At 51.1% G+C, this 13,737-nt stretch overlaps 1 protein-coding gene across 3 annotated transcripts in view; it reads right to left on the minus strand.

The window, feature by feature from the left end:
* The window catches only part of cabp1a (calcium binding protein 1a), a 143,841-nt gene that overhangs the window by 13,550 nt on the left and 116,554 nt on the right, over positions 1-13,737 (minus strand). For all 3 annotated transcript variants that reach the window (XM_085961841.1, XM_085961844.1, XM_085961843.1), the window contains exon 3: positions 9,190-9,333. In XM_085961841.1, the coding sequence (XP_085817967.1) occupies positions 9,190-9,333 (144 nt within the window). The remainder of the gene's footprint in view (positions 1-9,189; positions 9,334-13,737) is intronic.

The following is a 13,737-nucleotide window of genomic DNA, read 5'->3' on the forward strand; positions in this document are numbered from 1 at the left end:
ACAGTGTTTCGATAGTTTGCGCAGTTCTGTTAAATAATCAGCATTGCTTTCATCCTTATGCTGGTTCCGTTTGTGAAACTTGAATCTTTCTGCTATCAGCAACGGTGTGGGGTTTAAATGTTCCTGTAGTATCATTACTATGTCTTCAAAACTCTTTTCCATTGGCTTCGTTGGGGTTACTAGATTTTGTAATAAACCATACGTCTTTGCACCCATTAAATTTAACAATACCGACGCTTTCTTGTCATCTGACACCTCATTTGCCTTGCAGTACACCTCTATTCATTCGACATATGTAGTCCAATCTTCGACTTCATTGTCAGATGCGGTGATACTGCCACTCTTCGGCATTTTGGGTGTGGTTTAAAATGGCGTCTCCCAATGGCTTAAAATGGCATCTCCCGCGCTTTCCTTCCTCCCCCGCTGCTGCCAACGCTGCTCCCGGCGGTTCTCGTGGCAATGGCGGCGCCCTGTAGGTTTTGCGCGCTGCTGCCAACGCCGCTCTCGGCGGTCCTCGTGGCAATGGCGGCGCCTCGCGGGTTTCTGCGCGTCTCTCTCTCCCTCTCTTCGACGCTGCTCGGCCCCTGAACACCGGCTGCGCCCTGCCCTCTCTCTCCCGTCGACGCTGCTCGGCCCTTTGCTGTGCCGCTCGGTCGGGCTCTAGCCCGCCGCTGTCCGGGAAGGGTCTGCGCTGGACCACCTCAACTGGAAAGCCAAGCCTGGCTCTCGACAGCCTCCCCCGCAATTCTCGAGTCTCTGCTGGATGACTGGGCGTTTGCCCGTGGTCGGCGCCCGAGTCTCTGGCCTTGACCTCCAATCCACTGATCTCCAGGAACGAATCCCCGGGAGGTGATGCAGAGTTGCAGGTAGGTTCGAACTTGCCTTGTCGCCAATGTTGTGTCTGTGTATAAGAAGACACAGACTGCAGGAGAACGGTACAACAGGTGTTTACTCAACGTGGCTCACACGGGAACAGATCTGTACAGATTACTACTCAATGCTATATACAGGTGTGGTCACTGCCGGTACTGCAGTATACACGAGCTGTAAAAGATAGTTCCCCCCCCTTAAACGTATATACATTACCCCCAGTTTGTGTTTCTCTCTCCCTCCCTCTCCCAGTTTGTGGTTCTCTCTCCCCCCCTCTCCCAGTTAGTGTTGCTCTCTCCCTCCCTCTGCCAGTTAGTGTTGCTCTCTCCCTCCCTCTCCCAGTTTGTGTTTCTCTCCGCCCCCTCTCCCAGTTTGTGTTTCTCTCTCCCCCCCTCCCAGTTAGTGTTGCTCTCTCCCTCCCTCTCCCAGTTAGTGTTTCTCTCTCCCCCGTTCTCCCAGTTAGTGTTGCTCTCTCCCTCGCTCTCCCAGTTTGTGTTTCTCTCTCCCTCCCTCTCCCAGTTTGTGTTTCTCTCTCCCTCCCTCTCCCAGTTAGTGTTGCTCTCTCCCTCACACCCCAGTTTGTGTTTCTCTTTCCCTCCTCTCCCAGTTTGTGTTTCTCTCTCCCTCCCTCTCCCAGTTAGTGTTGCTCTCTCCCTCCCTCTCCCAGTTTGTGTTTCTCTCCGCCCCCTCTCCCAGTTTGTGTTTCTCTCTCCCCCCCTCCCAGTTAGTGTTGCTCTCTCCCTCCCTCTCCCAGTTAGTGTTTCTCTCTCCCCCGTTCTCCCAGTTAGTGTTGCTCTCTCCCTCACACCCCAGTTTGTGTTTCTCTTTCCCTCCTCTCCCAGTTTGTGTTTCTCTCTCCCTCCCTCCCTCTCCCAGTTAGTGTTGCTCTCTCCTGCCCTCTCCCAGTTAGTGTTGCTCTCTCCCTCCCTCTCCCAGTTTGTGTTTCTCTCTCCCTCCCTCTCCCAGTTAGTGTTGCTCTCTCCCTCACTCCCCAGTTTGTGTCTCTTTCCCTCCTCTCCCAGTTTGTGTTTCTCTCTCCCTCCCTCCCTCTCCCAGTTAGTGTTGCTCTCTCCTGCCCTCTCCCAGTTAGTGTTGCTCTCTCCCCCCCTCTCCCAGTTAGTGTTTCTCTCTCTCTCACTCCCCAGTTTGTGTTTCTCTCTCCCTCCCTCTCCCAGTTAGTGTTGCTCTCTCCCCCCCTCTCCCAGTTAGTGTTGCTCTCTCCCCCCCTCTCCCAGTTAGTGTTGCTCTCTCCCTCCCTCTCCCAGTTAGTGTTGCTCTCTCCCCCCCTCTCCCAGTTAGTGTTGCTCTCTCCCCCCCTCTCCCAGTTAGTGTTGCTCTCTCCCCCCCTCCCAGTTAGTGTTGCTCTCTCCCTCCCTCTCCCAGTTAGTGTTGCTCTCTCCCTCCCTCTCCCAGTTAGTGTTGCTCTCTCCCCCCTCTCCCAGTTAGCGTTGCTCTCTCCCCCCCTCTCCCAGTTAGTGTTTCTCTCTCTCTCTCTCCCCCCTCTCCCAGTTAGTGTTGCTCTCTCTCCCCCTCTCCCAGTTAGTGTTGCTCTCTCCCCCCCCTCTCCCAGTTAGTGTGGCTCTCTCCCTCCCTCTCCCAGTTAGTGTTGCTCTCTTCCCCCCCCCTCCGAGTTAGTGTGGCTCTCTCCCTCCCTCTCCCAGTTAGTGTTTCTCTCTCCCCCCCCTCTCCCAGTTAGTGTTGCTCTCTCCCCCCCTCTCCCAGTTAGTGTTGCTCTCTCCCTCCCTCTCCCAGTTTGTGTTTCCCTCTCCCAGTTAGTGTTGCTCTCTCCCTCCCTCTCCCAGTTAGTGTTGCTCTCTCCCCCCCCTCTCCCAGTTAGTGTTGCTCTCTACCCCCCCTCTCCCAGTTAGTGTTGTTCTCTCCCCCCCTCTCCCAGTTAGTGTGGCTCTCTCCCCCCCCCTCTCCCAGTTAGTGTTGCTCTCTCCCCCCCTCTCCCAGTTAGTGTTGCTCTCTCCCCCCCCACTCCCAGTTAGTGTTGCTCTCTCCCCCCCTCTCCCAGTTAGTGTGGCTCTCTCCTCCCCCCTCTCCCAGTTTGTGTTGCTCTCTCCCCCCCTCTCCCAGTTAGTGTTGCTCTCTCCCCCCCTCCCAGTTAGTGTTGCTCTCTCCCTCCCTCTCCCAGTTTGTGTTTCTCTCTCCCCCGTTCTCCCAGTTAGTGTTGCTCTCTCCCTCGCTCTCCCAGTTTGTGTTTCTCTCTCCCTCCCTCTCCCAGTTTGTGTTTCTCTCTCCCTCCCTCTCCCAGTTAGTGTTGCTCTCTCCCTCACACCCCAGTTTGTGTTTCTCTTTCCCTCCTCTCCCAGTTTGTGTTTCTCTCTCCCCCCCTCTCCCAGTTAGTGTTGCTCTCTCCCCCCCTCTCCCAGTTAGTGTTGCTCTCTCCCTCCCTCTCCCAGTTAGTGTTGCTCTCTCCTGCCCTCTCCCAGTTTGTGTTTCTCTCTCCCTCCCTCTCCCAGTTAGTGTTGCTCTCTCCCCCCCTCTCCCAGTTAGTGTTGCTCTCTCCCCCCCTCTCCCAGTTAGTGTTGCTCTCTCCCTCCCTCTCCCAGTTAGTGTTGCTCTCTCCCCCCCTCTCCCAGTTAGTGTTGCTCTCTCCCCCCCTCTCCCAGTTAGTGTTGCTCTCTCCCCCCCTCCCAGTTAGTGTTGCTCTCTCCCTCCCTCTCCCAGTTAGTGTTGCTCTCTCCCTCCCTCTCCCAGTTAGTGTTGCTCTCTCCCCCCTCTCCCAGTTAGCGTTGCTCTCTCCCCCCCTCTCCCAGTTAGTGTTTCTCTCTCTCTCACTCCCCAGTTTGTGTTGCTCTCTCCCCCCTCTCCCAGTTAGTGTTGCTCTCTCTCCCCCTCTCCCAGTTAGTGTTGCTCTCTCTCCCCCCCTCTCCCAGTTAGTGTTGCTCTCTCCCCCCCCTCTCCCAGTTAGTGTGGCTCTCTCCCTCCCTCTCCCAGTTAGTGTTGCTCTCTCCCTCCCTCTCCCAGTTAGTGTTGCTCTCTCCCTCCCTCTCCCAGTTAGTGTGGCTCTCTTCCCCCCCCTCTCCCAGTTAGTGTTGCTCTCTCCCCCCCTCTCCCAGTTAGTGTTGCTCTCTCCCCCCCCTCTCCCAGTTAGTGTTGCTCTCTCCCCCCCTCTCCCAGTTAGTGTGGCTCTCTCCTCCCCCCTCTCCCAGTTTGTGTTGCTCTCTCCCCCCCTCTCCCAGTTAGTGTTGCTCTCTCCCCCCCTCTCCCAGTTAGTGTTGCTCTCTCCCCCCCTCTCCCAGTTAGTGTTGCTCTCTCCCCCCCCTCCCAGTTTGTGTTGCTCTCTCCCCCCCTCTCCCAGTTAGTGTTGCTCTCTCCCTCCCTCTCCCAATTAGTGTTGCTCTCTCCCTCCCTCTCCCAGTTAGTGTTGCTCTCTCCCCCCCCTCTCCCAGTTAGTGTTGCTCTCTCCCAGTTAGTGTTGCTCTCTCCCTCCCTCTCCCAGTTAGTGTTGCTCTCTCCCTCCCTCTCCCAGTTAGTGTTGCTCTCTCCCCCCCTCTCCCAGTTAGTGTTGCTCTCTCTCCCCCCCTCTCCCAGTTAGTGTTGCTCTCTCTCTCCCCCCCCTCTCCCAGTTAGTGTTGCTCTCTCCCCCCCTCTCCCAGTTAGTGTTGCTCTCTCCCCCCCTCTCCCAGTTAGTGTTGCTCTCTCCCCCCCTCTCCCAGTTAGTGTTGCTCTCTCCCTCCCTCTCCCAGTTAGTGTTGCTCTCTCCCCCCCTCTCCCAGTTAGTGTTGCTCTCTCCCCCCCTCTCCCAGTTAGTGTTGCTCTCTCCCCCCCTCCCAGTTAGTGTTGCTCTCTCCCTCCCTCTCCCAGTTAGTGTTGCTCTCTCCCTCCCTCTCCCAGTTAGTGTTGCTCTCTCCCCCCTCTCCCAGTTAGCGTTGCTCTCTCCCCCCCTCTCCCAGTTAGTGTTTCTCTCTCTCTCACTCCCCAGTTTGTGTTGCTCTCTCCCCCCCTCTCCCAGTTAGTGTTGCTCTCTCTCCCCCTCTCCCAGTTAGTGTTGCTCTCTCTCCCCCCCTCTCCCAGTTAGTGTTGCTCTCTCCCCCCCCTCTCCCAGTTAGTGTGGCTCTCTCCCTCCCTCTCCCAGTTAGTGTTGCTCTCTCCCTCCCTCTCCCAGTTAGTGTTGCTCTCTCCCCCCCCCTCTCCCAGTTAGTGTTGCTCTCTCCCCCCCCTCTCCCAGTTAGTGTTGCTCTCTCCCTCCCTCTCCCAGTTAGTGTGGCTCTCTTCCCCCCCCTCTCCCAGTTAGTGTTGCTCTCTCCCCCCCTCTCCCAGTTAGTGTTGCTCTCTCCCCCCCCTCTCCCAGTTAGTGTTGCTCTCTCCCCCCCTCTCCCAGTTAGTGTGGCTCTCTCCTCCCCCCTCTCCCAGTTTGTGTTGCTCTCTCCCCCCCTCTCCCAGTTAGTGTTGCTCTCTCCCCCCCTCTCCCAGTTAGTGTTGCTCTCTCCCCCCCTCTCCCAGTTAGTGTTGCTCTCTCCCCCCCCCTCCCAGTTTGTGTTGCTCTCTCCCCCCCTCTCCCAGTTAGTGTTGCTCTCTCCCTCCCTCTCCCAGTTAGTGTTGCTCTCTCCCAGTTAGTGTTGCTCTCTCCCTCCCTCTCCCAGTTAGTGTTGCTCTCTCCCTCCCTCTCCCAGTTAGTGTTGCTCTCTCCCCCCCTCTCCCAGTTAGTGTTGCTCTCTCCCCCCCTCTCCCAGTTAGTGTTGCTCTCTCTCCCCCCCTCTCCCAGTTAGTGTTGCTCTCTCTCCCCCCCTCTCCCAGTTAGTGTTGCTCTCTCTCTCCCCCCCTCTCCCAGTTAGTGTTGCTCTCTCCCCCCCTCTCCCAGTTAGTGTTGCTCTCTCCCAGTTAGTGTTGCTCTCTCCCTCCCTCTCCCAGTTAGTGTTGCTCTCTCCCTCCCTCTCCCAGTTAGTGTTGCTCTCTCCCCCCCCTCTCCCAGTTAGTGTTGCTCTCTCCCCCCCTCTCCCAGTTAGTGTTGCTCTCTCTCCCCCCCTCTCCCAGTTAGTGTTGCTCTCTCTCCCCCCCTCTCCCAGTTAGTGTTGCTCTCTCTCTCCCCCCCTCTCCCAGTTAGTGTTGCTCTCTCCCCCCCTCTCCCAGTTAGTGTTGCTCTCTCCCCCCCTCTCCCAGTTAGTGTTGCTCTCTCCCCCCCTCTCCCAGTTAGTGTTGCTCTCTCCCCCCCTCTCCCAGTTAGTGTTGCTCTCTCCCCCCCTCTCCCAGTTAGTGTTGCTCTCTTTCTCCCTCCTCCAGTTGCTCTGTCAGGACTCACGGAGTTTCCAGGCGATTGTCGTTGGCCCCGATACCGTCATCATCACAACTGGCAATGACGCGGTGTTTCCGAATAGCGGGGAGACCAGCAGGGGCCGGACAACAGGATTTGGTTGTAAGCCACGACAGCCGGTGTACTCTGCGCATGAGCGAACCGCGCACACTGGGGCCGCTTCTCCCGAGTCCCCAGCAGCAGCGATCGGGAGACTCCCGCCCGGAGCGGGATGGTTGGGAACCCTCGCTCAGCAGAAAGCCAGCTCACTCGTTCAGGCTTTACGAGCCATCCCAGTCACAGTATGGTGCAGCCCCCATTTGTCAGTTAACATCAAGTGCTCGGGAAAGATGGGCATTAAAAGGGCTTTAGATGGCAGCGGGGAACGTAGGTCTCCGTCAGTTCAAACCTGTCACATTTCTAACAAAACGCCATTTAGGAAATGAATAAATGAAGAGGAAGGGTTTATTTTAAAGGACTGAGCAGCGCAACACGTTGGTGGAGAGTTTCTTCCGTACTTCTCCCAATTGGGCCCCTGTAACTGCGGCAGAAACCCCTTGCTGAGGTTACGGCAGCGCAGCGGGAGAACGGGTTGAGTAAAGGCCGTTTTCACTCCACAGTGTGTCCTGCGCAACGGAGCGCGCGGGAGAATAAAAACTATCCCGTCTCCGAGCAGGCATCGCTGAGAGGCCCGTTTTTTAATAAAAATGCTCTGCCACTGGGACCCTGACCTCTTCCTCCCTTCATTCAACACATCAACACGCTCGTACCATGATATGGAATTGTTTCACAATGTGAGTGCACGACGCACTGCGCCAGCTTACAGCCCATTCACAGGCCTCTGAACGGGATTCCTTTTTTTACAATGAAATTTTTTTTTAAACAAATATCTATACTGTCCTTGGACGAAGGCCGGACGTACTGCGGAAATGGGATCGGTAAGATTTGGTAACAGCTTAATGTAGAAAGTCACAAACCAAACTCTCGTATGGTACCAGGGCTGCTGCAGACAGATACCCTCCCTGTAAGGTGCTGGGCTTAATGGATTGAAACCTGAGAATAGCCCCTGTAACAAGGTGCAAAACGCCCTGTTTAATCGAATGCAACCTAACCGTTATCAAAGGTAGCATTTAATCATTGGCTGGGATCGATTCATCAATAACAAACTCTCCACTGAGCAGCAGCCTTAACAAAGAGTGAAATCCCTTAACTGGCTCAACTGCAGAAACAACCTTTGGGTGACGGTTCTTAACCTGAAAAGCTTGTGCGCGTGTCAGGGGAGAGCTGGATTTAAAATAACCTGCTAAATTGCATTTCGCTCCTGCCTTTCAGAAGACCGCAGATTGTAATACCGAGCACTTGATTCCTTTTAGTTGCGATGTATTTGTTTCCCCCCCCCCGCGTTTCATTAAACTTCCCACCGCGATCCGTGTACAAGTTCCTCCCTGGAGAGGGATGGCAGGTGACCAGCTCCCCGCCCGGTGCCAGTGATACTCTCAACCCAGCCGCAAGTAGCTGATTCGTGGTGCAAGGGAACCTCCTACTGCCTTTGAGGGGGCTCTTGATGTGCTCAGTGGGTAAATACACTGCTCTTCATGGGAGTGACCCAGGAAGTCTCAGGCTTCCGCATCAGTGAGTTGTGCCAAGTTAGGATGTGCCAAGTTAGGTGGTCTCAGCCAAGGCAGCAATAAAAAGGGGCTACAATAGACCTCAATAACTCGGGACTAAGGAGGGCACTGAGAAGACTTCAACTGAAATTACCACTCTACTGTGAATGCGAAATTGTCCATTTTGGCAGGAAGAATAAAAAAGCATATGATCTAAATGGTGAGAGATTGCAGAGCTCTGAGATGCAGAGGGATCTGGGTGTCCTAGTGCATGAATCGCAAAAGGTTAGTATGCAGGTACAGCAAGTAATTAGGAAAGCTAATAGAATGTTATCGTTTATTGCGAGGGGAATTGAATACAAAAGTAGGGAGGTTATGCTTCAGTTATCCAGGGCATTGGTGAGACCCCCTCTGGAGTACTGTGTACAGTATTGGTCTCCTTATTTAAGGAAGGATGTAAATGCGTTGGAAGCAATTCAGAGAAGGTTTACTAGACTAATACCTGGAATGGGCAGGTTGTCTTATAAGGAAAGGTTGGACAGGCTAGGCTTGTATCCGCTGGAGTTTAGAAGGGCACAAGTAGCTGATTCGTGGTGCAAGGGAACCCCCTACTGCCTTTGAGGGGTCGCCCATTTAAGACAGAGATGAGGAGAAACTTTTTCTCACAGAGGGTCATGAGTCTTTGGAACTCTCTTCCTCAGAGGGCGGTGGAAGCAGAGTCTTTGAATATTTTTAAGGCAGAGGTAGATAGATTCTTGATAAGCAAGGGGGGGTGAAAGGTTATCGGGGGTAGGCGGGAATGTGGAGTAATCAGATCAGCCATGATCTTATTGAATGGCGGAGCAGGCTCGAGGGGCCAAGTGGCCTACTCCTGCTCCTAATTCGTATATTTGTACTGAGTGTTAAGCGGGAATCAAACCCTGCTGGTATGCTCATTTGTAGGTTGGGCAAGGACAGGATTTGACTTGGCTGTGATACTCCACTAATACTTGATGTCCAGGCTCACACATTAAGAATGGGGAAGGTACCTTAGACTTGCCCGGCGTCAGCACGTGTCAGCACCTTCATGAACAGAAGGATGAAAATTGGGGGAGAAAATGCTGCTGGCTTCTGTTCAGTAGCACCTCCCCATGGCAGTGATGGCACCGCAGTCACTGGGCACTCATCCTGCGGCATGAACCTGTCCTCCTGTTGGGTGGCCCAGTATGTTGGAGTAGCAGCGCTCTGTGCTGCTCCATTGCCTGCACGCCACACGGGAAATGCCATTAGCGCTTTGCTCCGCTTTGTACCTGTTCCGAGCGGGCGCGGTGGCACACACAGAGCCGAGGGTTCGTCTCCATTATATCTGTCTGGCCTTAAACCGAGATGAGCTTGTCTCAAGTTGGAAACCTGTGGTGCTTCAGATTTCAATATTCCAAAGACAGCGTGATTGTGCAACATGTCTTGTTAGGTCGCCATTGTGTCTCAACTTACAGTTCATGTTGATCTGCTGGGAGAGTTCAATCAGCTCCATCTCCGTTGGCATGTAGCCCATAGTCCGCATGCAGTTTCCCAGGTCTTTACAGCCAATGAAACCATCCTTGTCCTTATCAAATTCTTTGAATGCGTCTCTTAGCTCTGCCAACAAGAGTAATTTGACAAAAACAAATGTAATGTACAAAAAAAGTCAAAATACATAAGAGTGTGCCATGCGTACTACAGTAATGAGGCCGACAACACCTGGCATTTATATAGCACCTTTAACGGAGAAGAACGTTCCAAGGCACTTCATAGCTGGTTAATCAGACAAAAATCTACCACAAGCCAAAGGAGGAGCTGTTAGGAAAGGTGACTAAAAGCTTGGTCAAAGAGGTGGGTTTTAAGGAGGAGAGGGTGGTGGAGAGACAGAGAGCTTTAGGGAGGGAATTCCAGAGCTTAGGGCCTAGATGGCTGAAGGCACGGTCCCAGTGGTGGGCGAAAGGAGTGGGGGTTGCACAAGAATCTTCCAGCTTCCTGACATGCGCCGTCCATATTCTGATGTTACACTGGACTGATCTGGCTCTGCCCAGCTTTATTGAGGTCTACTGCATCCCAATAAAAATTGGAGTTTCAAACTATACAGGCGCCCATAGTTTATGATACTGCTCGCTCATTCCTAGCTTAGGTTGGCCATTGTTTGGTGCCTGATTTTGGTACTTCAGTTCTTAGAGTCATAGAACTATTCAGCAAACTATTCTGGCTATGCAGCAGGTGATGGTAAAACTTCTGAAGATGGGGTTTGTAGTGCAATTAGACTCAATCCACTCCGTGCTTTGTGACTCACAGATACACTCCAATTGTTTTAGTACATCCTGTGCATGTTTTGTAACAGATGCATTCAGTCAGATGACAGAGACAGAAAGTGCAGAACAAGATGTGTGAGCTTGGAGCACATGACTGAGGAGGGAAGCATAATGAACAAACAGCCTGCAGAATATATTTGACAGCTATTTCTTCAAATAGTGTTTTCTGTGTTGTTTATTCACTACTTTATTTCAGGCTCTTTGTTGGTATTTTGCATTAAGTTTGTACCAAGTCAATTTGCCAGTGGATTAAAAGTTTCTTCCACGGGACTTAGAATGAGAGGTTGAAAGAGCTTAGAATCAGAAAGATAGCGCGTTCGACGACAGGCGGTTCCAATATACCAATCTCCAGATGGACCAAGTTCATTTCTAAAATACCAGGGTACCATAGAGCTGGCTATGTGCCACATCATTGGCTACAATCCCACTCCAAGCCCTGTCCCATTTCCCTTGCTCTACTCCCATACCCGTCACCAGTGCCGAGCACTCCCAGGTCAGTTTTAGCACAGAGAGGAGTACAGTAGAACCCCTATTTTCTTCCCGTCTTCATACTCCGCACCTGCCATCTTTCTGGTCTCTTTCAATGAGCTTGCCAAACCCGGTGCCGAACTGGGGGGCGCGGGGTGGGGGGGGGGGTGTTTGCATACGTGGGCCTGTGCTCAGTGATGCTCTGCCAGAGACTGCCCCGAAACCATTTCACACAGGACCCTAATGGGACCCAGGTCCCAGAGGTGAAGTAAGCCGTATAACCCAATTGGACACCCAGTACCCAATGTGGATCAATCTACAAAATATTCATATTTCTTGCTAAATTTAAAAAAGCAAAAGCAACAAACGAAGGCATTGGATTCACAGCCACTCTGCTACTTTCTTCAACTGCGCTGAAATTAGGAAACTGGAAGCTTAAAAGAAATACTTCTGGAAAGTAATGTTGGGTGAAATTAATTCTCAATATTGGATAATAAAATATTAGCTGAATTGAATAATATTAATTAACATTAATTTTTTTCCCAATTGAACTGCACAGTAATGAGCAGGGGGCAGGGGGAGTTCGGAGGATTTACTGCCATTTTGTTTGTTTTAAACAGGAGAATGCAATCGGAGTGAGCTCGTGGATTCAGCTGGGAATTCCACAGACTCCCCCTGCCCCAGAAACCAGGATCAACAATGTCCTACAAAAACAAACCGATTGTGGAAACCGTAGAGGGATCATGAGGGAACACTTGATCTTTGGTAATAACAACAGAAAATGCTGGAAAAACTCAGCAGGTCAGGCAACATCGTGGAGAGAAATTTGAGTTGACGTTTCGGGTCGAAACCCTTCTTCAAAACTGGAAAGAAAATAAAATAGATCGAAGGCAAGACTGTGATCGAACAAAAGAAGAAAAGAGACAATAAAAGGTATTTGAAGCCAGACGAGATGGTAATAGGCCCGTGGAGACAAAAGGCAGCTGAGATTAGGTGTGAAGTGTACTGGCAGGTAAGAGACAGCTGCCAGGTGAGAGAGAGAAACAAAAGGAAAGGAGGGGGGGAGGGGGGAAAGGAGGACCCAAAACAAAGGGATGGGAAAAAATTATAAGTAAAAAAGTAATAGGGGCCGAGGTTATGATCTGAAATTGTTGAACTCGATATTGAGTCCGGAAGGCTGCAAAGTGCCTAATCGGAAGATGATCTTTGGTACCTTGAGGATCCCGGGAGATGATGATCCCAGCTGTTTAATGCCAATATTGTCTCCTTGATGAGGAAGTGATGTGGAAAATGGCGGAAGGGTACAAAGCCTGAGGGTGGGGGTGGGGGGGAGGTGGTGGGGGGTTGCGGATATATACTGACTGCACCCTCCAGAACACAGACCGCAAACTTTTGTTGATTTTTGTTGGGGGATCAAGTTCAGGTGCTAGGGATGGAACACTTAGCCCACTTATTTATTTCTAACATCATGCATTGCCTGGTCATTGACAGCACAACTTAAGGTGGAGTAAAGCTCCAATGCTCTTCTCCTGGCAATGTATCTCAACCTTAACCCCAGCCTTCCTGCACCAGTGTGAACTTTTCCCTTAGTTTCCCACACTTGAAGCATCCATGATTAAAGCTACTGATTTAGTGCCAATTTGTAGGTAGACTATGGCCATTAAAGAGATTGCCCAAACCCCTTTCATGGAGGACCTATCAGCTGGCAGACTGCAAGGATCTGCATCCCGTTAGTTTGTGGTGGTTTCGAACCCAGGCTCTGGAGGAGAATGGGCAGTGTTATGAACCACTGCACCAACCAATTCCCCCAACAGTAAGTTGTTCTAAAAAAAACATGATTTCTGTAGCGCTTAAGGAATGCAATCGTCGGATTTCATTTCCTCTGTGAAGGTCACACCGTTTCAACTCTTAGAAAACACAGCAGGCCTTGTTGTAACATTCCTAGATACCCTTTAACAATGCATTAATGATAAACATACACACATATATAGAATGCAATAAAACTTTCAGATTGAATCATTCACGTGAACAGAACAGCATCATTAAAAGGAAAAAAAATATTATTTACGTCTTTTTAAGAAATTAGCCACATTGTTGACATTTTTGCAGAATTCTGCTAGTAAGAATCACTTATGTTTTGTCACCCACCCCCATAGTTCAATCAGTACTTAACCCCCGCGCCCCTCACCCCCCCGGCTCGGGGGTGATTCTGAGCCATCAAAGTCCCAGTTTTGTTAGCTGGTCTGTGTTGAGTTAGCTGGTCTCAACTTAGGCCAGCAATTGGGATGCTACAATCATCCTCAGTGCCCCAGGGCGAGGGAAAGGAAATAACCCAGGGCCCCTGCTCCTGATTGCCATGCTGGGGTGCCTGTGTGGGTTGGATCTGGTTGGGCTGTGATGCTACCCGCAGTCGAAAAGCCTGCCTCTTTCACTGTGCGTGTTCACACATGAATTTGTGCCACTTGACCAATCAGTGACAGTGGAGCTGTGCGCTAGCATGATTCAGTGTCTTTGGGGAAAAAAACAAATATCTTTAGCTTCTTAAAATAAATTTAAATATAAAAGAGACTAGAGAAGCCGAGATTGTCCTTCTTAAGAGCCGAAAAGGTCAAGGGGAGATTTAATAGAGGTGTGTAAAATTTTGATAGAGTAAAGAGGGAGACACTGTTTCCACAGGCGGGTGGGTCAATAACAAAGGATACAAATTTAAGGTAATTAGCAAAAGAACAATAGGGGAAATGAGGAGAATGTTTTTTACGCAGCGAGTTATAATGATCTGGAATGTGCTGCCTCAGAAGGTGGTGGAAACAGATTCAATCGTAACTTTCAAAACGGAATTGGATAAACACTTGAACAGAAACACTTTGGGGGAAGAGCAGAGGAATGGGACTAATTGGGCTGCTCTTTCAAAGCACAATGGGCTGAATGGCCTCCTCCTGTGCTGTAAGATTCTATGATATTGATTAGTGTATAAAAAGCTTCTTCTTAAAACAAGAATGACATATTGAGACAGCTGATCGAAGGATGAGCTGGAGTTGCTAGGAATGACTCAGCCATCTTGGGGCACCGGGCTGCTGAACGAATTTCTGTTTCAAAACCTCTACACGCCATTTTGTCGTATCCAAACACGTTGATTAGGGGGGAAAAAATGTAAATATTGCATCTGGGCAAAAAATATAAAAATCCTGTGTGATATGACACTTGGAAAAAAAAACCTCTGCAAAGTGAGTCC

This window comes from Somniosus microcephalus, chromosome 19 (assembly GCF_052327205.1).
Source record: "Somniosus microcephalus isolate GS21.2 chromosome 19, FLI_Smic_1.0, whole genome shotgun sequence".
NCBI lineage: Eukaryota > Metazoa > Chordata > Chondrichthyes > Squaliformes > Somniosidae > Somniosus > Somniosus microcephalus.